The sequence below is a fragment of the Euprymna scolopes genome, chromosome 30 (assembly GCF_053919585.1).
Source record: "Euprymna scolopes isolate OS-2025 chromosome 30, ASM5391958v1, whole genome shotgun sequence".
In the NCBI taxonomy this organism is placed as follows: domain Eukaryota; kingdom Metazoa; phylum Mollusca; class Cephalopoda; order Sepiida; family Sepiolidae; genus Euprymna; species Euprymna scolopes.
In genome coordinates, this window is record NC_136511.1 from 16,785,280 (window position 1) to 16,812,804 (window position 27,525).

The 27,525-nt window shown below is 36.3% G+C and overlaps 2 protein-coding genes across 2 annotated transcripts; one reads left to right on the forward strand and one right to left on the reverse strand.

The window, feature by feature from the left end:
* Positions 1-10,870, reverse strand: LOC145254670 (uncharacterized). Its single transcript, XM_080113316.1, has 2 exons — positions 10,794-10,870; positions 1-3,427 (listed from the first exon to the last, which is right to left on the reverse strand). Exon 2 carries the CDS (start codon positions 3,423-3,425, stop codon positions 1,932-1,934), a length of 1,494 nt encoding a protein of 497 aa, XP_079969442.1. The 5' UTR covers positions 3,426-3,427; positions 10,794-10,870; the 3' UTR covers positions 1-1,931.
* On the forward strand, positions 5,850-26,453 carry LOC145254669 (protein fem-1 homolog C-like). Its single transcript, XM_080113315.1, has 2 exons — positions 5,850-5,978; positions 23,122-26,453. The coding sequence occupies exon 2, from the start codon at positions 23,140-23,142 to the stop codon at positions 24,772-24,774; it is 1,635 nt and encodes a 544-aa protein (XP_079969441.1). The 5' UTR covers positions 5,850-5,978; positions 23,122-23,139; the 3' UTR covers positions 24,775-26,453.
* Positions 26,454-27,525: the final 1,072 nt, after the last annotated feature.

Sequence of the window (27,525 nt, forward strand, 5' to 3'; positions counted from 1 at the left end):
ACGTCTTTTTTATGGGAAAGAGATTGTAGAGAAATAAAAATGGCATCACCTAAAATGTTTCGAAGCCGGTTTTAAACTATCAAGGCAAGATAGAGTGGGTCGAGCAGCTCCTGCCCAGATGTGGCAATAGTACTCCATTGTATGTGTTTCATTTCAGATAAGGATTGAAGATTAGTCCCATCAGCTTGTCAAGACGCTAGGCTTTTCCAAGATTAGAGCCATTCATTTAGATTGAGGGTGGAGATCAGAGCGATTATAATGAAAGGAGAGAAGCTTGGTTTTCGATGCATTAAAATTAACCAACCACTTTTCTCCGTTGCACTACGTTCTCAAGATCAGAAGAGAATCGGAAAGATCTTTGTCATATGCATAGTTCCTACATTCTGCATAATTGCGTAAGAATTTAAGATGGAAACGTTCTAGCACACGGAAATATATATCGGCCTCAGGTCTGTATACAATTACTCACTGCTCCCGGTTGTCATCGATGTCGAATAAGGGACGACCTCAAATCCTTCAGACATTTATAGGAATTCAGATAGGGGATTACAACCCCGTGTTAGTATATGCACTCTACATCAACAGATGACGAGCTTTATGGCGGACTTGAAATATCTGTTCCCGGTTGTCATCGATATCAATTGGAGGTGGGGTGACCTCAAATCCTTGAAAGATTTATCGGAATTCAGATGGATTACAAATCTGTGTTAGCGCGTGTTGATGCGTTTACTTTACGCAGGCATATGACTGGTTTCATCGACGATTTGGAGCAACCGCTTATCCCGGTTGTCAGCGATGCCAGAGAGTGGAGGATAACCCGAAATCCTTCAGGAATATGAAATTCTCCAAAAAGAATCTTGATCAAAAGCTAACGAGATTAACATTTTTAACGCTGCATTCAGATCCTACGAGCTAAACAAACGGGCCTGGCATTGTTTTCGAGCAATAAGGAAGTGAGATTTATATATAAAAATTACAAAAAGACAAAATAATATTTGGTAATTATCCCAAGAAGAATTTGTGACAACACAACTTATCTATAGTAATCAAAAAGAAACATATCTCATTTTTCTTTATGCACCATAAATTTGATTAATACTTATAGAAGTAGGTATTCATTTGCTTGGCCACTGAGCAAATTAGGCACAAGGCCGTTTTTTAATGTGGAGAGTGAGAAGGGGGACCAGCTCTCCCGAGGGAGAACTGGATAGTGACAGTTCGTATGAAGGGTTTCCCCCACATTGACCAATAACTAATTGCTACAAGAGCAATGGTCTTATGTGAGGTTACCCCCACAGTCTTTAGTGTACATCTGCCGGAACAGATACTACACCTTTGATTTTGATCACAGGCCAAGAAGATCCGGCCGTTACCGACACAAGGCAACTCATTAATACTTATAGAAGTATACTTCGACTGATCTCTGGATATGAATGAAATAGTTTTCTCCTTCGAATGAATAAAATAAATCCCAGGCAACTCCAGCTACATACAGCTAAGATAATTGAAGTATCTTTAATTGTTACGTCATAAAACAAGGCCAGTTTCGATTCTGTAAAAGGTTCAAACTCGTTTGGAGAGAAAAACATTTGGTAAAAATGTCTGCGGCAAGAATAAGATTTAATAAGTTCTGTGTTTTACTAGAAAATAAAATAAGTATTATTTAGATGTAAACTTCAATTTTAGAGATAAAATCATTTTCGATGGAAATTTATGAATAGAATAAGGGTTATATCCTTCAGGGACGCTTAGCAGCTAGACATTACAAGGAAATGAATTTTGAAAGGTTACTAATAACGCCCTTACGGTTCAGTATCGTAAATGAGGTTAAAACGAAACTATTAGCCGAATCAATATGGCCTCCAGTTCACCAAACGCAAGAGAATTATCATCTGCTTGCATGAGTGACGGCATGTATCGGAATGGGTTTTTTATGTTGTTTGTGCTGAGGGATTATTCGACCAACTGACGAGGAGGGGAATAAGAGAATATGCAGTTGGATCTTGGATCGCTAAATGAAGTAAGGTTGTTGGATAAGGATCGGAACGCCACGTCAGTATGTGGGAAATGTTCAGTTTTATCCATATCTTGTAGTGATCGGGCAAGGAAAATTTTTGTAAAGCAATCAGATTATGAAGTACGCGTTTCAGAAGATTTATATAAAGAAATGCATTGAGTGTTCCTTGACGACTGAGCAACATTTTCCAGTTTATTACGGTTATAAAATCTATCACATGTCTCAATTTCGTTAAAAGGTCAGACATTTTCGATGGGTCACCCTGAAAATCGCGACGTAATATGCTATTCAGCGTGATAACAGCCGTAGTCATTGGGGGAAGCCTGCCCTCGTTAAGAGAGGGTGGGAATTCATAAAGTTTGGAGAGGATCTTCATCGCTTGCAGCAAATTCGTTTTAAATATAGGATGCGTGGCAACACGTACAAAGGCAATTTCAAGAGACTTGTTTGATGGAGAAAGTAAGCGCAGAAAAACAATCAAAGCCTGGACATATACATCAGCATCATTGTCCTCCAGCATGTCGAGTTGCTCTTCGCAACTAAACTCGAACCCCAGACCACTCTGATACTTATTCTCAAGTTTATCTGAAATGCCAAACAAAGTTTCCGTCCGAATTCTCAGTGCTTTCCTCCAACATCGCAGACCTTCCTCCAAGTTGGATTTAAAAACTATAAACTTCGCCCCGGCCAATTCCAGAGCCAGCACATGTTCTTTTAGAGAAAACTCCCTATAATTCAACAAAAAGTGCTCTGCATTGCTCTTTTCATGCCAAATCGTCATGCACAAGGCATTCTCTCCAGAAGGAATTGTATCTTTTGGGTCCTTACAAAGTCGCCGTAAGGTTTTTATTTTATCTATTTTGCCAGAAACCGACGCACATAGATAAAGAACCGTATATATTACACCATCTAATGACAAAGAAAATAAATCTGGATGTTCCGATTTTTCATCCAGAAGTTCTATATTTCCGGTACAACTAGCCACAGCCGCTGCAATAGAGAAATGCTTTTTCTTCAACGCGTGCAGAAAACATAATACCACCTCGCGTTCATAAGCGAAGTGAACTCCTCGCAGTCTTAACACAGTAATCATTAAAAGGTCGAGGTTTCTTATCGCAACTCTCAACGGTGATAACTTGTTGTTCTGACAGGTATACACCTCCGTGATATCAGCTTCACATTCGTCCAGAAGATATCTCGCAATATTTCGAAAACCGAGTTCGCAAGCATGTCCGAGTAGTGTCTTATTGCAGATGATTTGGCAGACAATCGCCTGACGATGGCGAAGGGGTACGGGATTAAGTAGTGTACGCATTCCATCGAGATCATTTTTGGTAATCAAATCGTAAATTAAGCGCCCGTTTGATAAATTAACTTCGACTAAATTATTTGCCACATCCTCGGCCATCTCTGAAAAGAAAATAACAGTATTAGTATTTGACAGTATTAATGTACTTGGCGGTTTTCGACTAATGTACTATCTAGCTTTCACGTAATATTTAATAGTATTTGACACTATTAGTCTACTTAATTCAACGGTTTGTGGATTGTAGTTTGACAATGTTTCAACCGATGTACTCTCTAGCCTTCACGTATCATTTGTGTTAGATTTCATCTAGTTACTCTGTTGCCCTCAGTCCACAGAACTCCCTGCGCGTTTAACGTAATCCGGTATAAACGTCTTTATTAAATGTTCTACGCAGATTCGAGTTCGTTTATATTGATACGGGGGATTTTATTTTTCGGATTAATCCCAAGCGATTTATACCAAGAAATTAAGAGTTCAATCCCTGGTGGAGGTAATTAATTCTATTCATATTTGATATAGATGAAAGAATCCGAAAATAAAACCCGTATAGTTTTACATTTGTATTTTAAGTAAAGTTCGAAGTTGCATAACTAATACCCAATTACGAGAAAAGGCAACTACGGAAGACCGGAGAGTTCAACGACCGGAACCCCGTGTAAATGAGAATCACAAAAATGAAATCAATTCGAAACATTAACGAATGTAATAATTATTTCAAAGTTGAACTAGTTCGATTATTTGATTTGTTTTTTTACAATTAAACAAGTAACAATTATAAGTAACTAGATGGATGCTTGGTGTTGCTCGGTGGTACAATATGCTTAAACATAATTTATGCAGATTGCGTATTTATTGGACTGGAAACGGCACTAACGCTATGCAGGTTTAACCAGCTTCCTCCAAAGGAGAACGTTCCATGGGAGTATGAAATTCACAAGCGGTCCTTAGTTACATGTATATCCTCGTTAGGATAGATGACGACGTTAGGTGTTGCAACTTTTGCAGGGAGGTGTCGACGTCCTCCTACATACAGCACCTGGAATTCCCAAGTTGGTCACCCACTTTAGTAGTGACCAGACTCGGCGTTGCTTAACTTCGGTGATATGATAAGCGGTGTATCAACGTGATTATGCCGTACGGCGTATTTATCATAGAATCAATCCTCTATTGATTATTACATATAACGAGGAATAATTTGCCCGGTGAACTAATTCGCAAAAAAAAACTTTACTAATGATAATGTTGTTCAAATTTCGTCCGTGTTTACAATATAATGTCAGCAGATATTTGGGCTTGACGACGACTGCTCTGAAAAAGTCACTTCTGATTAATATTTAGTTTTAAATATGCAAACCAAGAAATGATTTGCGGCGATTTTAAATGGTAGCTTTTTTTAATCGTAAATTGAACTCATAAAAAAATTAAAATAAAATGAAAAGATACACTTGGGCTTGAACAGGTGATCGTTCGATCAGTAGTCGAATGCTCTACCATTTCGCTTTACCTCCAGACGACAAAGTTTTAAAAAAAAAAATTGCTGAGATTTTATTATTTACTTTGGCCGGTGTAATGTAAAATATTCCCCTGTAAAAATTCTTTGTAAACGGAAAAGACTATTTTAAGGTAGTATTTTTTTCGATACTTATCGGATGAATTCCTGTGTAAAACCTATCTAAGAACATTGCCAGACACAGAAATTACTTTTGTGGGAAATTTGCATAAGATAGGATCAGTAGTTTCTAGAAGCGATAACACAAACGAGTGACGATTACATTTGGCTATGAATTTTAGAAAAATTTGCACAAAACGAATCAAACTTATTTCGACCATAATCTACAGGTTTTTTGCCTTGATATGGAAAGCCTACTTTTTATTCATTCTTATTGCCAAGGGTCCCCTATTTTTATTTTTATTTATTTTTTTTTTTTTACATAATACTTTAATAAAATATTCTATAAAGAATGAGAGCGGTCCTTAAGCAATGTGGCAGGAGACCAAAAACGGGGTCGGGGGGGGGGGGGGTCATCCACTTTGTCTATTCCCTAAGCTAATTTATCACTCACAATAATACCTCATTCCCTCTGGTCCAAAGCTATTCAAAATATCCCCAGATGACGGTTTTTCAAAATTTTTATTTCAAAAAACATGATAAACACGTTTATTTATAAAAATAAGAAATTTTTTATTGAAAAAATAAAAAAAAATACCAAAACATGTACATGCAAACATAAAAAGAAACAAAAAATAAACAAAAGGAAAAAGTTGAATGATGGGGGATGGGATATATTGTCAGAAATAACACGATGATACGGGACCACTGATTGGTCTAGACCATAATGAGACAAGATCGGTGATTGGCCACTAAGGGCCTTCCCGTCTGACCCCCTTTTCCTTCAGCGGGAAAAGGAAAACCAGGATTACGATTTCCCCGGATCGCAACTTTCGAGCAGAAAAAAAAACACCGGACTAATGGCTCTGGTAGTCGTAATTAACGACAGGATTGACAGAAACATCTAAGTTTCCCAGGATCTAAATATGAACTATACCAAATTAATCTCAACAAGGGATTAAGGACTACTCGGCCCGTGCCAGCAAAATAAGACGACCCGACTAATTTTGCAACAGATCTACTAAAGTCAACAACGGCCATCGGTACGTTTCTGTCCATTGCCTTATTTCTGACATCGGGCCCACTTCAGGCTATGAGAGATATTTCTCACAATATCTAAGCCTTAAAACACCCCAAAAAGAAAAAAAAAACAATTATAAAAAGACATGAACTAAACAAACGCTAACTACGTTATGCTAGTGAGGGACCTCCAAGCCTACTCTAGTTGTTGAAGTGCTCGCTGTTTTCCGGCTATTGCCGAACACAAGACACTTCCTAAGAGGGAGTGGGCAGTCTATAGGCAAAAGAAAGGTGGGTGGGAGTCTTTGGGGTATGCGGTGACCTCCCGAATACGTACCATGGGAATCGACCAAGCAATGAAAATAACGGTTGGGTAAGGGCATTCTAGAGGTATTCAAATACCTAAAATAAATGGGGGACGTGACTTTTTCACACAACTACCAAAGGACGCTTCTTTTGGTCTTTGCTGTCAGAATCTAAGGTCGGCGTGTGCCATGCTTAAGCAGGGAACACACACTCAAGTTTCGAAAGCCTACATTTTTTTTTTTTAATTATTAAAACCAACTTATATTCAGTCGTAGATATGCAAGTGACTGCATGAACGTTCATTTGCACATTCCTTTAAAAGACAAGAGAGTGTTGATTACTCATTCATTATACATAGTTTATTATTAAAGGATTGCTTTCATTTCACTGTTACGCTGAATTCTACTTTACTTGGCGATCACCAATTATCAGGGCCAAAAGGCCACTCGAGGATAAGGGTTAATGAATGTAAGGTGGTTGGTTGGTTACTTGCTTTTGTTTTACGGCATATCAACCTTTTTCAGGTTATTTAATTCCGAATCTAGTTATTTTGAGGAACGAGTTTTAATGGAGTATTTTTTTTTAAAGTCAGATTCTATTTAACCCATAGTTGGGATCCTAACAGGTACTACCACTCCGGGTCAGAGTGGACCTGGGAGCAATCGCAATTAAAAGGTGGCTCCACACTCCCCAAGGCCCGCAAGGTGGGGCCTCACCATCGGATATAGTTTTAGGTCATATAATGTTCCAATGGCGGGCAGTTCTGGGAAATAAGCTTTGTTCATGGACTCTGCGTTTACATTTAGGCACAGAGAGTGGGGGAAATCATATATAGTGGTTTTAGCTAGTCGAGTGTTTCTTTAAGAAAGTTTGGCAAAGAGGGTCATAGATTGGAGTTCAGACGAGTACTTACCATGAAAATAGCGATAGAGAAGAAACAGGCTCGCGACGTCTTTTTTATGGGAAAGAGATTGTAGAGAAATAAAAATGGCATCACCTAAAATGTTTCGAAGCCGGTTTTAAACTATCAAGGCAAGATAGAGTGGGTCGAGTAGCTCCTGCCCAGATAGTACTCCATTGTAGGGTGCACCTGACTCTTATACAGATTGAGGATCGCATCGGTAGCGAGATACTTATTGGAGCGGTAGAGTGTGCCAACCATATTTGCAGCGATCTTGGCAATCGATCTGATGTATGTGTTCCATTTCAGATTAGGATTGAAGATTAGTCCCATCAGCTTGTCAAGACGCTAGGCTTTCCCAAGATTAGAGCCATTCATTTAGATTGGCGGCGGATATCAGAGCGATTATAATGAAAGGAGAGAAGCTTGGTTTTCGATGCATTAAAATTAACCAACCACCTTTTTCTCCGTTGCACTACGTTCTCAAGATCAGAAGAGAATCGGAAAGATCTTTGTCATGTGCACAGTTCCTACATTCTGCATAATTGCGTAAGAATTTAAGATGGAAACGTTCTAGCACACGGAAATATATATCTATATATCAATTATATAAAAGGAACTGTTTGTAAGGAAGTTCGTTCCCTATGAACTCGGAAACGACTAGGCCGATTTTTGAGATCTCACAATAATATACGCAATGTGTCTGGAAGTGTTCTTACGTTAACTTTGTATCGGAATGCATCCGATAAGTATTGAAAATCGAAAAAAATCCGATTAAAGAATGGTGTCCGATTTTGTCCAAAGTTAACACTTATTCAAACTAACATCACAAGTGCATTTGAGAAGTTTTATCACTGCGCAAGCAGAGAGATCTAGCCTATAAGACCAACCGTAGATTTTATAAGACAGTGGCGCGTTCAGAATTCTTCAAACACTGTTGAACCAGGACACTTGACTTTTGCATTTTAAACATTAAGTGAAGCCATTATTTACAGATAATTTCATAAAGTCAACACTAGATTCTCTACAGTGCAATGTAGACCAAAAGGTAGTCTGAATTAAGCTACAGTGGGGAAGCATGTGAAGAAGCTTCTCAGTACAACGCAGTGGGTCTTAAACTAGAACAGGCAAGTAATCGATGAATGATTTTAAAAAATGAGCGATTTCACAGATTTCGATGACAAAATTATAGGAAAGTGGAACAGTTCTTGATCCTCATTTACTCCCGGATAACGTCGAGTCTCCTTGCTAATATATATATATATATATATATATATATATATATATATATACACACACATACAACACTAGCATAATTGTATTTGTTCAAATAAATTTTGTTTTGAAAAATTTTCTGGATAAAATTTAAATATAAACAAAATATAACATTTTGTTCTATCTAGTATATGGAACTATTCTTATTTGGTTGGGATTGTCTTATATAAAAAATTACATGCCGAAAATATTTTGGGGGACTTGATACCTCAGTATTCCAATATATATATATATATATATATATATATATATATATCATTTAGTCACAAATTAATAAGATTATTTTATGCGTAAATTTAATATTTACTTCAGTGCTCAATACATAAGTAGAGCTAGGTAGTAAGTTATGAAAATATATATAGCACTTAAGCTACACAATATTCCGCTTTCCATCTTCGTGAGAATTCGTCAGGCTTATGTCTCACGAATGGCATAAGCCTGACGAATTCTCACGAGGATGGAACGCGGAATATTCTGTGTAGCTTAAGTGGCATACATATTTGCATAACTTACTATATATAAAGTGACTGTCAGTGTGTGTATATGAACTCTACCAAACTCCTTTTGAATATTTAGTCTACAGAGTTGAAATTTGATATAGTGTATTTAGACCTGTAACACTTTCGATGTTTTTAATCGGAAAAAAAAACACTAATCAAAATTAATAACAAAACAGTTGACCTAATAAAATTAATAAAACATTACTCTCGCTTCTTTTTCGCATGCACGAAATTAAACATTCATAGCTCAAAGTCATTAGCTCAGACAGTGGCGTCGCTGGGGAGATAAATAACAGTCCGGAGTGTTGAACGTTCTGGTCTCGATCTTAGCGCATGGTACCCAAGTTATTCTTTATAACTTGAACTCATTACGATATATTGGAGAATACAGAATTGTCTATAATAAAATATGCATTAATTAAAATGTAATATTCATGCGTATTTTACGCTTGGAAAACACTGAGCAGCCTGGGAGCTTGGTCATAAATTGATTACAGTGTAATTTTAAAAAAAAAAAAAAAAAACGAATTAAGTCGGTTCATTTTTTGTAGAGAAATCCGAGCCGGATGCAAATTTCTTCGGAAAGTCAAAACTGCCAATTTCTGGATAACTATTGCTAAAACGCACGCAGGAATAATGTTCATACCTCCATCAACATAGAAATTGGAGGAGCAGGACAGAAAAGGAATGTATCATAAAATTGTCTCCGCACTTTAATTCACGTGAGAAAAAGTAAAATCAAAATAAGCTCGTTTGAAAAATAAGATCTCAATCCAGCAAAAATTGAAGCGGGCCATTATGACAAGCCTTTCTTTTTTGTGTGTGTGCGGGCGGCCACGTTTATTACACGTTCCCTGAGGCGCTCTGACCGGAGAATGCCAACCTGGCTACCTAGGAAATATATGCCGGAGATTAAGAGCCCTGACTCGATCATCTACCTTCCGACCTTGTGTCACATTTTTCTGTAGCAGAAAGGAAGTAAGCTCTAGACAATAATGCTGATTCAGTTATTACAATACTTACGACAATACTGCAATCAGAAGATCTTCGTAAAGTCCAACCCTTCTCGTATTAGAGGCAAAGTAGTAATGCCAGAACTATGCCGTATGAAAATTCCATTTCGGCAGTGCCACCTATAGTATAGGGGTCTAGCAACAACCAGTGTTCTTTGGTGAAAATCCACGAGTCGTGGTCGCGTCCTGGTCATCTCTTGTGTGAGTCAGGCGCAGAACAGTGTAATGTAAACTCACATAAACAGAAATCTTGTTGCTCAACTCCCCACATAGTATCTGCGAACATTGCCCCAAATGCTAGCCCCTTACATCCAAGTGTTTGGGAGGAGGGGAATAAGCAGTAAAAAAAAAAAAAAAAAAAAAATCTGTGCTAATGCAGAGAGTGATCCGCGTTATTTTTTAATTTTTTTTTTCCATGTTAAGTTTAATGTTTTTTATTCAATTGTAAGGTTAAAGTACAGGTACAAAACGTCCTCCCCTCCCCATGTTAAGAATTACTCTCTGCAGGAGTACAAAAAAAATCAAATTACAAAAGAAATGCAGAGGTAGAAAGACACTAAAAGAAAGTGAAAAGAAATTTTGACCGAAAGGAGGAACGTAGGAAGATTTTGTTTCACTTAATTACAATATTTAGTTAAGAATGTTCTATTAAATACAAGTTGAATATGAAAATGAAATTGTTTGGAGTGAAATAATTACAACAATAGAAAACATTCATAATTTAAGATTCAGAATCTCGTAGATAAAATACTAAGACTTTCTTTACAGATGAAGGTTAAAAATTCCATGTTGAATTTAGCCACAAAACGACTAATACATAGCATGAAGTAATTATTACATTACCTTTTGGTTTTTCTTTTCTTTTTTTTTTTCTTTTTTTTGTCTTATTAAAAAAATCTTATTTTATACATATGATTAATTCTAATGAGATTTGCATACGTAACTATTGAGTCGTCTATTTTTAATGGCGGACTGGATCATCACGCATACAAATCTGAACTATATCATCATCATCATCATCATCATCATCATCATCATCATATTGTATGAATATGAATGATTCTTTTTGGCATTGGTTTCTCCGAATGTTTATGTAGCCAGAATTCTTTCTAGAAAGACATCGGATAATTAGAAAGGTTGCCAACATCCTTAGTGAAAGTGATTTTTATATGTGTGTGTGTGGAATGAACTGGATTCGAACTTGAACCCCCAGGTTGTCAGTCTATGTCGCTTACTACTTGACCACCATCATGTGACAGAAAGATGTTGAATCAAAATATTGTTCAGCGTAATAGTTTAGCGAAAGATTTTTTTTTATAAGGTGGTCACCACTTATCAAGGCCCGGAAGCCACTCAGGGATAAGGGTTATTGTAAGTACAGTACGTTAGTGTGGATGGATGTCCTTACAGATTAAGTGAGTTTTTGATATGGGAGTATTATTATTATTATTATTATTATTATTTGCTTTGTTTTTGTTTATTTATTATTATTATTATTATTATTATTATTATTATTATTATAGCAGCAGCAGAAGCGTGTGTTATTTATTTTGTGTATCACGCTTACATCCGAGTGACTGTCATTTAATTGTTATGGACTTCCATTTCTTGTAATAAATATAATTTTACCAAGAATTCTTCATAAGTTTTGGTTTCGGTTTCTATTATAGCTGATGGCACTCAATTCATCTATTTTTTATAAATAATTTTATCAAGAATTCTTCATAAGTTTTGGTTTCGGTTTCGAATCAAGCTGATGCACCCAAGTCATATGGATATATATTTATATTTTTGAAATCGCAACTTTATAAAATATAAAAATCGAAAGAACATTAATTAACTCTATAATAATACATACGAAATCAGTAAGAATTAAAATATCATAATTAAACGTACTTTACGACCGGGCTAGGTCGAGTGTCCCTGCTAGCTTAGGTAAATATTTTTTGCAGTTCAAACAAAAGAGCTGTATCATATAATATCAGAGCGTCTCCTTTTACGTTGAACATTTACAGAATGTTAACATCAATATATTACATATGAATTTCCACAGGCCCGGCTAATTATTCTTCTTCTTCTTCTTCTTCTTCTTCTTCTTCTTCTTCCATTCCGGGATAACCTAGGTACGTATTTAGAATACGAACCGTGCTTTATATATTATTCCTTAATTAGAATTCATTTTTGAGATGAGCATTATATATATTATTTATTTTTATTTCGGACTATTATTTCGAAGGCCAGAGAAATAGTTGGCCGGAACGTTGCGAATAAATAAACCAATAAAAGATGAAAAACAACAACTAATAAAGATGAGAATAATAGTCCGAAATACAAATAAATTAATATATATATAATGCTCATCTCAAAAATGAATTCCAATTAAGGAATAATATATATACCAATCGGTACGGACCCGACTATGGAAGATCAGATAATAAATAAACGTGGATTTATAAGATCAAAGAATCCAACCTTGATCGCCTTTAGGGGCCCGTGGCGCAGTTGATAGAGACGTTGAATCTCTACAGTCCCAGATGAGCATTGTCTGAAGATAGCGGTTTCAATCCCACCCAAAGCGTGCCAGAGGTTTACGAGACGACAACAACAACGGATGGCAGTGATGGCTGAGAATGCAGTTAGGATATTCGAAGTTCCTATCCGTCGCGGTTACCACCTGACGAAGGCCAGAGGAATAGTTGGCCGAAACGTTGTGAATAAACAAACCAATAAAAGATGAAAAACAACAACTAATAAAGATGAGAATAATAGTCCGAAATACAAATAAATTAATACGAACCGTGCTGAAATTATGTTATTATTGGGAACGCATTCTTAACATAGGGAGGGGTTGGTTTTAACTATTCCGTGCTTTTACTTACCAATTTAATAAATAAAATATATTGTCAAAATTAAATTTTTTTTATTCTTTTTACTCAAAACAAGGTGCATTACCACTCGGACGTAAGGGGCTACTATTTGAGGTCACGTCTACATGTAACAATACAGGAATTGGAGCACGAGATGCTTGTTTACATTACATTTAAACTTCTGCATGTTAGTAAAGTCAGAGACGGAGGAAGCAGGGATGAACATCCAATAGTCTAGCAGTAAAAAAACTATTAAAGTAGAAGGCTTTATGATACTCAGGGACCTCAGTAACAAAGAGCTAGCACCCTGCTGCTTGTCAGTTGAGTCGGGTGTATGCATGTCGAAGGGGCAAAAGTACTAAGAGTTCATCAGTGCATATTCCATTAAAGTATTTATAAAATACGCACAGTGATTCAACATTGCGGCGATGTGACAGAGGTTAGAGCTGATTTAATAGTGCGGAACCTATTAGATTTAAGATTCTCTTCATATTTGAGGCAGGGGGATCCTATCTAATGAGGAGAGACGTGATAAATGCTCCATCCCAAATGTGGCAACAATTCCCCATTGCGTGGATGAAGCGTGGTTTTGTAGAGATATAAAATACTTTTTTACAATGCCGTGCTGCTAAGGCTATTTGCAAGAATGTCATGAATAACCAAAAAGAATATATCAAAATCTTGGTCACAGCTATAAACTTAATTAACATTAATGCATTTAATCATTTAATGCTTTGCGTAGTTTTACCAAAATGTAGATCTATCTTATTCAATATTTTGTCTCCTGTATTATATTTTAATATACGGCATAATCACGTTGGCACACCGATTCTCGTCAGATTCTCGTCAGATCAACGAAGTTAAGCAAGGATGAGTCTGGCCAATACCAGATGGGTGAACATTTGGAAATACTAGACGCTGTATAGGGTAGCGTGGTGGAAACACTTCAACTAATAGGAGCAGTAAGGCGTCTCCTTCTTTGCGCTATCCAGTGGGAGACCCTTAGGCAAGGTTGAGTATCCCCCTCCCCGATTAGCAGCCTGAACACTGGAAAAGGTCCATTGCAGAACAGGAGGAATATGAAAGACTATCTAGGTTGATCAGCCAACAAATTTCAACAGACCACCAAAACGACTCACCTACTTTCACCTGTGATGTCTGCAAGCGACAATGTAGATTGAAGATAGGCTTATTCAACCCCAAAAGACGGTGTTCAACCACTTCTACAGGCTGAACCCCATAGGTCCAGGGGTCGACCTCTTGGGCACGTCTGCATTACATTAATATCATGTGTTTAGTCATAGGGGACAACTTGGGGTTCTTTCTCGTCTGCGAAGAATCTGAATATGTTGAGTATTTGTCCAGAAATGCCATAGGATTTAATTTTCTTCATACCAGATCGTGTCAAACGGTTGGAATATATCAAAGGCTATAGCTCTAGCTTCCCCTGTCTCATCCCTGCGTTTAGAGATGACCGTTAAAATATTCGCAGTGGATTGGGTTTGCCTAAATCGATGTTGTTGCTCAGCGAAAGATGCTGAGCATTTATAAGATGACGAACAGGTGCTTTATTGCTTAAAGATTCAAAGAGTTTAGCGAAGAAGGGCAGGAGACTAATGGTCAAACAAAGATGATTTTCCAGGTATCATTGAAGCAAGATTTTGCCGGGTATTTGTTAAATAGTTTGGAGAGGACAGAAGCTATATCAGCGGAGCATTTTTTAATTAGTGTGGAAATGATGAGATCGGGCTCATACGCTTAGGAAGTGTTTAGGTATTTTATGATTGATATCAGAAAATCAATATCGGACATGAGAAGAGATGTAATTGTAAGCGAACCGCTCGTCAGCAGGCGTGCGTTTTTGGTTGCCGTGCAAGCGACCTCATAGTTGTTGGATAATAGAAGAAAAGTTGATCTCCATTGGTGACTTTCTTTAGTCTTGACAAACTATGGATACCCACTGTAAGGGTGCCTTCCCGTGAAATTTTTGTGGCAAGAGTTGCGCAATCCCTACCACAACTCTCTTGAGCCGACATTTTTAAATGCCAGTGCCAAATGGAGGTTCCGGACGACTGGAAACAATGCCGAAATAAGCGAAGAGCTCATATAGCACCTAAAATCCTCAAATAGTCACCCATCTAGTATTAAGCATCCTCAATTTGGACCCCTTAGCAACCCCTTTTCCGAGTAAAAACCTATTAAAAACTTTTCAACGTGTCTGAATACCTTATATACAAAATTTCAAGTCTGTAAATCAAACATTCGTTGAGTATATAGGTTGAGAAGTGTCCTCACACACATTCTTACTTTTATAGATATATAGATTGAAACATGTCAGTTTTTGTTGACATGCCTTGCAAGACCTACTAATAAACTTATTTTTTTTACATAGGAATCACCACTTATCAAGGCCCGGAGGCCACTTGAGGATAAGGGTTATAGAGTGTACAGTAATCAATGGGATAATATCGTAGTAATCGTTAGTAATAGAAATTTGTAAGATTTGATTACGTAAGAGGGCGGTTCATCAAGAATTTGTTTATGTTGGAAGACAACCAAGTTGTAGTCAGTTGGGAAACAGGCAACCGGAAGAGAGTTCCACAGGCGTTCAGTTCTAAGAAAGAAGCATTGTTCATGGAATCTACGTTTTGATTTAGGCACAGTTAAAGAGTGGGGAAAATTATTGACAGTGGTTTCAGCTAGACGGGTGTTTTTCGTGAAAGATTTGCGAGGGGGGGACCAGAGATTAGAGCTTAGACGAACACTTGCCATAGAAATAACAATAAAACAAAGACAGGCTTTGATGGGAAAGAGGTTGCAGAGAAGAGAAAATGCCATCCCCCAACTAAGCTACGAAGTCTATTCTGTGCTATGTCAAGGCAGGATAGGCTGCTTCTAGCAGCTCCTTTCCAGATGTGGCAACAATACTCCATCCTTGGATGGACTTGGTTTTTATATAGATAGAGAATTGCATCAGCAGTGAGATATCTACTAAAGCGGTAGAACGATCCCACCATTTTTTCAAAGACCTTGGCAACAGATTTGATGTACATGTTCTATTTCAGATCAGGAGTAAAGGTCAAGCCCAAAATCTTGTTAAAAAGAGGAGGCATTTTTCAATAAAAATACGTATTTTGCTGATAAAAATGTTACATCTTTCTATATTTCTTTTTGTCACTCAGACACCACGGAATACCAACTGTTATTGCCTGTGAATAAATATGTAATGAAAATACTGTAATACCAATAATTGTCGGGGCACTAGGCATAGTTGTGAAAATGCTAGAACAAATATTTTCATTCTTGGAATACAGCACAGATTAAAACAACTGAAATATTAAGGAAATTCATCTAGTGCGGAAACCAATCCACAGAAACAGGTAACGCCGATAGAATAGCGACAAATTAGAAAAGAAATAAAACCAAAAATACGGACTGTCTTTAAAATTTGTTAATTATTTTTATGCCAATTTGTGTTTTTTAAAATAAATTTCTAATTATGAAGTATCTGTATAGAGAGGATGCTACACGAATCGATGGAACTGACACTACAGAAAATTATATCATCGGCATTAATATCGATTATAGTTTTCAGTGCAAGGATTTCAATCACAAAAAGCAAATATCGTGATTATTTGTTGTCCTGAATGGAGAATGTAGAGATGAATTATGAAACCAACATAAGATGCAAAATAAAAGAGGGATGCTATGACATCTGGTATAATCTAGTTAAATTATAAAGAAATTGATAAAAGAGGCTAAACTGTCCTTATATCATCCAAAAAAAATGGTCGGATCCTTCTATCGATCCAGTAGATATCTCACTGCTGATGCAATTATCTATCTATATGAGCCAGATACGTCCAAGGGTGGAATACTGTTGCCACATATGGGCAGGAGCTGCTAGAAAAGACTTGTCCTGCCTTGATAGAGTTCAAAATAGACTTCCTGGCCTGGTGGGAGATGTCTTTTTCTCTTCGCTGCAACCTCTATCTCACAGAAGAGATGTTGCGAGTTTGTCTCTGCTTTATCGTTATTTTCATGGAAAGTGTTCGACTGAGCTTCAATCTATAGTCCCCCCTCGCCAAACTTTCACAAGAAACACTAGACTAGCTGAAAACATTATCAATAATTTTCCCCACTCTTTATCTGTGCCTAAACCTAAACATAGATTCCATGATCAAAGCTTCTTTCTTAGAACTGCACGCCTGTGGAATTGTCTTCCGTTTTCCTGCTTTCCAGCTGTCTATAATATGGTTGTCTTCAAGTCCAACGTGAACAAGTTTCTGATGAGCCGTTCCACTTAAGTTAACAAATTTACCGAACTTCCATTACTATCGATTACTATATTGTCCTTTTAACTACTCTACACTCTTTAACCATTATCCTTGAGTGGCCGATCGGCCTTGATAAGTGGTGACGCCTATGTAAAAAAAAAAAAAAAAAAAAAAAGAATCCAACATGTTTGGGAATTACAATTTTCTTTTTCATACCAACTTGTTACTCGACACAGGCGCGAACCTCTTACCAATATTTAGACGGTTCCACTAAACAATTTTTGGCTTAAGCCAATTTATTATTCTCAAACATTAGCTGACTTTTTTAAAAATGAATGACTAATCAATCATCCATGCAAATATGCAAGACATGTATAACATACGAAAGTATAAAATAGAATCGTTAGTCACACCAGGCAAAGGGAAAGTAAACGAAACAAAAAGAAGGTAATATAGCCAAAAAATTTGTTCTTTTCTTCTTTTACGCCATCACTGATGTGTATCGACGGTCTTACGAATAATTTTCTTTCGAAAGTGTTAACCATAGTTTACGAACAAAGTTATTATATTTTGGCCACGAAATTAAATATGAAGTTTTGTTTTAATTATATTTTGAGTTTTATTTCGCTCCTAACCATTCCATCTTCATATTTAACTTGTCTTTATTGGTTGTGGATATGCGAAGTTGGAATCGTTAATTAAATCTTACTCGAACAGCAAATTACTATTTACAAATATCTAACCATAATACTTATTGTCAGAATACAATATTTAGTGCCAATGAACTATCAAAACTATTCCATATTTTGACTGCTTGTAAATTGTATCCTAAGATCTCATGTTTATAAATATCGTAAGTGTTTATTAGAATTCTTTATATAGCGCTAAAAAGGACCCTGTCTCGGAACAGTTTTGTTTGTATGGCGTTGTCATGCGTCGCCATGTTTCTTTAGTGGTTGCATGTGTTTATCCTCGAGACCTGCAAGTAAGTTTAGTTTTCAGATACTACTGAAACTTTTGGGAACCATTTTTCTTAACATTGTAGAGATGGCTTTTTCACTTAACTTTAACCTAATCCGGTTACAGTGGCAATTTTATGTAAGTCTAAACTGCATACACTATTTACGGCCCTAAACACCCCCCCTCCGAAATTTCTCCAAATGTCATTCCCAGAACTTGCGGTTCTGTGCCTGACATGAGGATAAGAGGGCAGTGACTTGAATCTTCAATGATCTCCTAGCCAGCCTTCCACTCTAATACCGCTTACTAATAAACTTATCCGCCATGGCTCAATCAGATAATGGATTTCCGGACTGCATAGTTCTGGCACAATTTTTAAACTGCCTCTACCGATAGGGATGGAACTGACAATGTTGGCGGCACCGTCTTTGCCAAGGAAACTGCGTTACCCACCATGATTAGCAGTATTTAGATAGGATCTCGCATATATATATATATATATATATATGAAATATTTTTCATCGCTGTCATAATGAAATGATTCGGTGAGCATGCGCAGACGTATTGAAGTTAAGTCTACGAAATGAAAACGTTTAATCAACGTCGTTTCTAGCTAATTCCACCAAACGAGTTACTACTTTGAATTCAAATTCAAGAAAATTGTCAATTTGCACTGATTGTCCAACCTATTTATTCTGGAAACCATTCTAACATGGAGAGGTTGAAAATAAGTTAAGAACGGCTTTCGGAATTGCGCTGAAAAAAAACTGAGGGTTGCCGCTTGTTCAGACTTACATTGCAAAATACAGGTATTTGTATCTCTAAAACTATTTCCCTGCGATGTTCGTTCACAGCATACCCGAAAACCTGTAAGTCATTTTATTGAAAAATTGTAAGACTACTTCGGTTGGCGTAACGAAACACTTTGACAACTAAAGTCCTCATTCGGTGTTTTATCCTCAAACAGGAAGTCTGGAAATTTGTTTGCTTGTTCAGTTTTCAGACACTGCCGAAATAAGTTGCTTTTTACAACCATCTTTACATGTGTATTTACTTAAACCTAACGTTTTAATAAAACTTTAACGGATTTGTCAGATAAACCAAGATATATACAACTAATAAATGCTACCGTAGTAAATAAAAACTTATTTTCATATCATTTTCTTTATATTTCGGGTTTGTATTAAATCCAGATGTACAAGAAAGTTGCCAATGTTAACCAAGGCAAATAGTTACTTTCTACCTAACTAAGTTAATGTTTTTAATGTAAAATGTTTGTTCGGTTCGAAAAACAAGTAACATTGAGCACTACTGGAGAATACGAAAAAATGGCTGCGATATCTCTTGCATCTTTGAAGTCTCGATAATCAATTCAAAAAGAAAAACAATGGTCGAAACCTACCCAATAAATGTCATGGTAATATTGGGACTGCAGTTTAATTAACTTTTTTTCTGTAAGTAACGCGCCGCCACAACATCACCACCCCCACCAAATGTAAACAGAATTTGTGAAATATTAAACGATTCTTCTGATTGGTTAATGTCGAACAAGTGTAGTCAGTTTTCGCCATCTTGAATTAAGACTCGTAAAACCTTACTTGAGGTTTGTATTACTGTACACATAGATTCCCAAACTTACCGTGTCAAATCGTATTTCCAAGTTTAATTAAAGTTTTATGGTGTTTTTCTTTTTATTCAATTGTAAGGTTAAAGCATAGAATAGGTACAAAACACCCTCCCCTCCCCATGTTAAGAATGGCTTTTTAAATAATAACGTTATTATTTACGTCCAGGTCACTCTCTGCACTAGTACCAAAACTTCTTAAAAATGTAAACTTAAAAAAATATTTACCGTTTTGATCACTTTATGTTATCCCCCCCCCCGAGAAAAAAACTAAAAAGTATTTGTGCGCAATAAATATCTAAATTAAATGTAATGTTTACAAATACTTTCATTATGAGGACGGAACTTCTAAAAAAGAAAAAAAAAAAATGGAAACGCAAAATGTCCGTAGAGACACGTGCTGAAAACGAGGCAAGCTCCTCCCCCAAAAATATGCGCGAACTATAATTTGAAAACGAGGCTTCTCTCTTCGAAGAAGGGGGGGGTAGTAATTTTGGCCATCTTGAATTCTTACGACTCGTAAAAAGTTAATATTTGGTATTAAATAAAGAGCATTTAAAACTACTTAAAAACACTAATAAATGATTCAGGTAGGTTGCAAAGTAACTTTTATAGCTGCTGTTAATATTTCTTTGTATATTTTATTTTTTGACCACTTTTTCGAATCCGTGTACAGTAATACAACCCCCTTACTTGAAATGAAATAGCGTTTAAATCGACTTTAAAACACCAAACGCTGCAAGCGGATTGCAAACTAACTTTTATAGTCACTGGTTATATAATATATATATATATTTTAAACCCCTTTTTCGAATCTGTATAGTAATACAGACCCCCTCCCCACCCGATAATGTTATTATGTTCCGGAATAAATATATAAACCTATTCCTATATCTTCGGTCCTGTATATGACCTTAAGCTATCACCGATGGTGAGGCCCCAGCTTGCGGGCTTTGGGGAATGTGGGGCCACCCTTTAATCGTTATCGCTCCCAGGCACACTCTGACCTGGAGTGGTAGTACCTGTTAGGATCCCAACTATGGGTTAAATAGAAACCGACTTTAAAACAACATATTCTATTAAAAATTTTCAAAATCGCTGGATTTGGCATTAAATAACCTGAAAAGGGGTTGATATGCCGTAAAACAAAAACAACCAGCCTATATCTTCATTGATATTTCCAGTGAAAACGAATAAAGAATGTGTGCATTATAATTAAACAAAGTTTAGAGCCCAACTTTCGAATTTGTCGGTTCGAATAGACTTTCATATAAATTAAAGTTGCCGACTGCGTGTAATATTTAAACAAATTTTAAAAGGCGCAGAATTAAAACATTGAAGCCTGCTCTAGTCGAGTACCCACAATGGTACACTGGGAGGGGTTGGCATGCCTCTTTACAGTGACTTAGTTCACAGTATACTGCACTGTAGAGAACCTAATTTTTTCATAAAATTATTTTTATATTCATAAAATGGCTTGAATAAAAGTTTAAAATGCAAAAATCGAGTACCATAGTTCAATTGTGCTCTAAACAGAAACATTGATTCCGAACGCGCTTATCTTGTCAAAAGAACCTGATTTTATACGTCGGATCCTTTTACTTGTGCGGTGAGAAAACTTCTCAAACTTGTGACGTTAGGCTATGTGTTAGCTTTGGTCAGAATCGGACTGTTCATTGTTTAAAACGTTTTTTTCTCTGCGATGCAAAACCTAAGAACACTGCCAGACACAGAAAGTACGTTTATACTGCACTGGAGAACCTAACTTTTTCATTTTTATATTCATAAAATTACAATATTGAAATTAGTCGGGAGCAGAAATCGTTTTATTTTATTGTAATACATTTTTATCTAAGTCTTACCCACAAACATGTATTAATTCATCATTAATATAACTGTTAGTATTTTCTCTTCAATAATTAAAGCAATCTTATACACTTGTTTTCAGGTAAGTGAAGCCCGGCGAAATTTATAGTATTTCAATCGAACTTTGAGAAAGGGTTGCGATGTTGAAAGGCACTAAGAATTCGTAGCGAAAATTTTTTTTTTCTTCATAGGAGTCCTCGCTTACCGAGACCACACGAGGATAAGGGTACATGGGTGTAGAGTAGTCAATGGGACAATATCGTATTAATCGTTAGTGGTGGAAATTTGGTACATTAGATTACTTAAGGGGACGGCTCTTGTTTACATCTGACTTGCTGACTAATTTGTAGTCAGCTGGAAAGCAGGCAAACTGAAGAGTTCCACATATAGGCTTTTAATGTCGATATAGGCTTTTAATGTCGATATAGGCTCTTAATGTCGATATAGGCTCTTAATGTCGATATAGGCTCTAAATATCGATATAGGCTCTAAATATCGATATAGGCTCTAAATATCGATATAGGCTCTAAATATCGATATAGGCTCTAAATATCGACATAGGCTCTAAATATCGATATAGGCTCTAAATATCGATATAGGCTCTAAATATCGACATAGGCTCTAAATATCGACATAGGCTCTAAATATCGACATAGGCTCTAAATATCGACATAGGCTCTAAATATCGACATAGGCTCTAAATATCGACATAGGCTCTAAATATCGACATAGGCTCTAAATATCGACATAGGCTCTAAATATCGACATAGGCTCTAAATATCGACATAGGCTCTAAATATCGACATAGGCTCTAAATATCGACATAGGCTCTAAATATCGACATAGGCTCTAAATATCGACATAGGCTCTAAATATCGACATAGGCTCTAAATATCGACATAGGCTCTAAATATCGACATAGGCTCTAAATATCGACATAGGCTCTAAATATCGACATAGGCTCTAAATATCGACATAGGCTCTAAATATCGACATAGGCTCTAAATATCGACATAGGCTCTAAATATCGACATAGGCTCTAAATATCGACATAGGCTCTAAATATCGACATAGGCTCTAAATATCGACATAGGCTCTAAATATCGACATAGGCTCTAAATATCGACATAGGCTCTAAATATCGACATAGGCTCTAAATATCGACATAGGCTCTAAATATCGACATAGGCTCTAAATATCGACATAGGCTCTAAATATCGACATAGGCTCTAAATATCGACATAGGCTCTAAATATCGACATAGGCTCTAAATATCGACATAGGCTCTAAATATCGACATAGGCTCTAAATATCGACATAGGCTCTAAATATCGACATAGGCTCTAAATATCGACATAGGCTCTAAATATCGACATAGGCTCTAAATATCGACATAGGCTCTAAATATCAATATAAGATCCTATCTAAAAAATACTATCATGGTTGGTATTGCAGTTTTATTGTCACAAGATTGTCAGCTCTACCCTTAAATAAAATTTTGAAAACTACAATATTTGCTACATTAAAATGAGCCAGGAGCAGAAGAATTGCCTAATTCTAATTCTATTTTCTTTCAGGTGACCGAGAGTTTTGCAATGGACGCATGCGAAGCTAATTTACCAAGCGGGCGCACAATTAAAGATTTAATAACCGAGAATAATCTCGATGGAATACGTGCATTACTTAATCCGCTAACTCTGCGTCATCGTCAATCGATTGTCTGCCAAAAGGTCTGCCACAAAACTCTACTCGGACATGCCTGTGAACTCCGTTTTCGAGGCATCGTGAAATATTTCTTGGACGAATGTGAAGCTGATATTACAGAGCGTTTCATTAATCGTTACACGTGGTTATCGCCATTGCGAGTCTGTTTCAATAATCTTGATGTTCTAATGTTTATTTTATTGCTCAAACGTGGAACTCTGGCTGCCGACATATGCGAGGCCATCAAATGTGCTCAGTACGTCTGGATGAATAGGTATTTCTTTATATTCTCTGTTTTAAGAATGTACATAAAGACAATTGGATCGATGGGAAGTCTTGCGCAACTTCCGAATTTACTTTCCTATTTGGTCGATATGGATTTAAATAATGAAAAACCATTTTTTAGCGCGGTGGCCTCTGGGGAAATTGACATAATTCGAACCTTATTGGCCCATTTTAAGAACCGAAAAGCAACTAACAATTCTGAGGAAAACGCCTTGTGCATAGCCATCCTGAATGAGAAGAGCAATGCTGAGCACTTTTTGTTGAATTATAGAGTCTTCTCTTTTAAAGCTCATCTGCAGGCTCTGGAGTTGTGCGGGGCGAAATTTATAGTATTTCAATCGAACTTTGAGAAAGGGTTGCGATGTTGGAGAAAGGCACTTAGAATTCGTAGCGAAAATTTCTTCGGCGTTTCAGATAAATTCGAGAAAAATCTTCATACAAATCTGGGATTGGAATTTATTTGCGAAGAAGAACTCAACATGATGGCGAATAAAGATATCGACATTTATATCCAGGCATTAATAATCTTTCTCCGTTTGCTTTCTCCGAGTCGGGTTCTTCAGGATACTTTTAAAATTGTCGCCGAACATCCTGTAATTCATAATGACTTTCTGCAAGCGGTTAAGATACTCGCAGAATGTGCTAAATTACCAAACCTTTCCGATGACAAGGAAACTTCTCCGATAGATTGGACTATGAACAAGTTAGAAAGCTTGATAAGCCGTCACTTTGAAAGTGATCCCTTAAATAGGAGAGACAGTTTATTCAAATTCAAGCATATACTTCATTACATAAACCAGGTTGACTGGGAAGACTTGCTCAGGCGTCGGGGAGATTTTTACCAGTCCGGTTATAAACGCCTCCTGAAACGCGTACTCTATAAAATAATATATTTGGATGAACTTCGAGTGAACAAAGTCGATTTGCTTAGCATTAAAGATGGGATTTCGAGGATCCTTCAACGTCATTCTGATCCTTACCCAACAACCTTAATTCATTTGTCGATTGAAGAACCATTTGCACATCGTATTATCCCTTTCCTGATCAAGTGCACGGATGATGTCAATTGCAAGGACAAGCTGAAAAACACACCGTTGCACACTGCCTCCCTCTTACCAGCAAGTAGTCCTAATCACCTGCATCTGATAAAGTTGTTAGTTGAGGCAGGGGGACAGGTTGATGCAGTTAATGAATTCGGTATAACCCCGTTTATGATACTGAAATCGAAAGGGATTATTTGAACCCATTGCAATTTATGTTCTTACAATGCTTGGCTGCTCAGATTCTTTCAGAATGACGTGTCCAGAAGAGTATCCCAAAACGTCAACAGACTAGCAACAAATTGGTAGAGAAATAAAACCATAAAGGCAGAAGTTGTAAAATTAATTCTTTTGATGCTGATTAATATTTTAAAATAGATTGCTATTTTTTATTTTTTTAAATACGTGTATAATGAAAATATTACACGAATTGATACGATGGAACTTTTTTTTTTTTTTGTCATTAGCATACTTTTAAAGTTGTCTGCGAATACCCTATAGTTTATAAGGACTTTGTACAAGCGATTAAGATACTCGCAGAATATGCTAAATCACCAAGTATTTCTGATGACAAGGAAAATTCCTTAGTAGAGTGGACTATGAACAAGTTAGAAAACTTGATAAGCCGTCACTTTGAGAGTCGTCCCTTAAATACTGAAATTAAAAGTTTTTATTTAAACCCATTAAAAGGACCTATTCTTAAAATGCTTGGCTTCTGAGACTCGCTGCGAGAATGACGTAAGTGTCCTCGAATATCTCAAATCCTGATCGCCCTTATAAATCCTAAAGAATATAAACTTTATAATCTGAAGGTGTCAAGCTAAAAAAAAAAAAACTCTATATAACGTTTTGTATTTGTTATATGGCGAACAATTACATGATTTAATTACGATCAAACTGAAGATTATTCCATGTTCAGGTTGTTTAAAAAAAAATATTCCTCCTTTGAAATACCTGCCGACACGCACTTTGTAAACGTGCTACGATATTATCAACAACACATGGTCACATTAATAAAATTTCATATTAAGGTTTTCCTTCTATTTTCAAACACTTAGTTGCTCAAAAAATCTAGTTCGGAATTTAGTCGACTAATTCCGTCAATTTCAACCATTTTCATTTTAGGGAATTTTATATCTTTTTTTTTTATCTTTGAATATAATTGTTTAGCTCTGTCCGATTTATTTTGTATCTTTTAAAAAATACACTTATTTGTTTCACGAAATTTCCTCTTAAAGAGGAAGTGTCTAGTTTTAAGGGGGTGGGCTGACAATATCTATTTTTTTTATTTTCAATCGTGGCTTACCCTCAAGTCTTAAATTGTGTATACACGCTGGATTTATCCGAAACTTCATTTTTTTTTTTTTTCGCTTTCGCTTTGATATTTCATATTCTAAATTTTTTCATTAGTAATTTTTTTTTTTTTTCAAATACTGCTTAATATTTACAACTGAAGCATTTTTATAAATAAGCAGAATCGAAAAGCAAGACTATATAGACCTGATGACGTAATGCAAGAAGGAAGACTTGTATATACCTAGTATATGCTGCGTCTGCTATATGACGCCAAAGGGATCACTACTGGTGACTTCCTATTCAAGGTAGATCTCTGGTTGCCTCGTATTGTCAGGGACATAACTCGTACACCTAGCATATGCTGCGTGATTAAGCGAAGAGGGAATAGCTAATGTTTAGCTAGAAATAAGACTTTATTTAAACCTACTTTTAACGGTTATGAAATCTATTCGATTAAGAGTAAATCCAATTGTATGAATACTAATCCGAAAGGTCACGGTGGTTAACGGCACATACTTTCAATTTGAGTCTCCTAAATTGGAATCTTTTTGGTTCCACTAAAACTTTTTTTTTTTTTTTTTTTTTTTAACAAAAAAAAAAACGTTTTACTTTTGAAACGACCCTCTTATTTTAATCTTCATTGCTTGATTTTTTTCTGTATTATACATGTAAATTTTAAAAATTCAAAATAGAACGCGACCTTGTACACTGCTCGGTCATTTGCATACTTTGGCTTCTGCCGCCATACGCTGGAACCGAAATAACAGATCCATTCTTTTTTATTAAATTCGTTTTTTAGTCTTACAATGTATAGTGAATAAATTATGTATAGTGAATAAATTCCTGCTACAGTGCAAATTTGTTGGTTTTTTTTTTCTTACAATTTTCAATTACAATTTTAGGTTCTCGACAACCTAACCTTTTGGCAGATTTATTGGCCCCCAAAATGACGTCATTTGTCGGCTCGAATAGACCTTCATCGGCAACTTTATGCCGACTGCGTGTAATATTTAAACTGTTTTCCAAACAAATTTTAAAAGGCGCTGAATTAAAACCTTGAAGCCTGCTCTAGTCGAGTACCCACAACGGTACACCGGAAGGGGTTGGCATGCCTCTTTACAGTGACTTAGTTCACAGTATACTGCACTGTAGAGAACCTGATTTTTTTCATAAAATTATTTTTATATTCATAAAATGGCTTGAATAAAAGTTTAAAATGCAAAAATCGAGTACCATAGTTCAATTGTGCTCTAAACAGAAACATTGATTCCGAACGCGCTTATCTTGTCAAAAGAACCTACTGCTGATTTTATACGTCGAATCCTTTTACTTGTGCGGTGAGAAAACTTCTCAAACTTGTGATGTTAGGCTATAAGTGTTAGCTTTGGTCAGAATCGGACTGTTCATTGTTAAAACGTTTTTTTCTCTGCGATGCAAAACCCAAGAACACTGCCAGACACAGGAAGTACATTTGTAAAATTTCTTAAAAATCGACAATTGTTTCAGTCTATAGGGAACAAACTAAGACAAAATACCTTGTATATAAGATATTTTGCAAAGAAAACTAACTTCCAAACACTTGTGGATATATTAAGTAGTTTAGTCCATAGACTAAGTGTGATTTTTGTGGTGAATCTTTGTTTTTATCAATTGAGT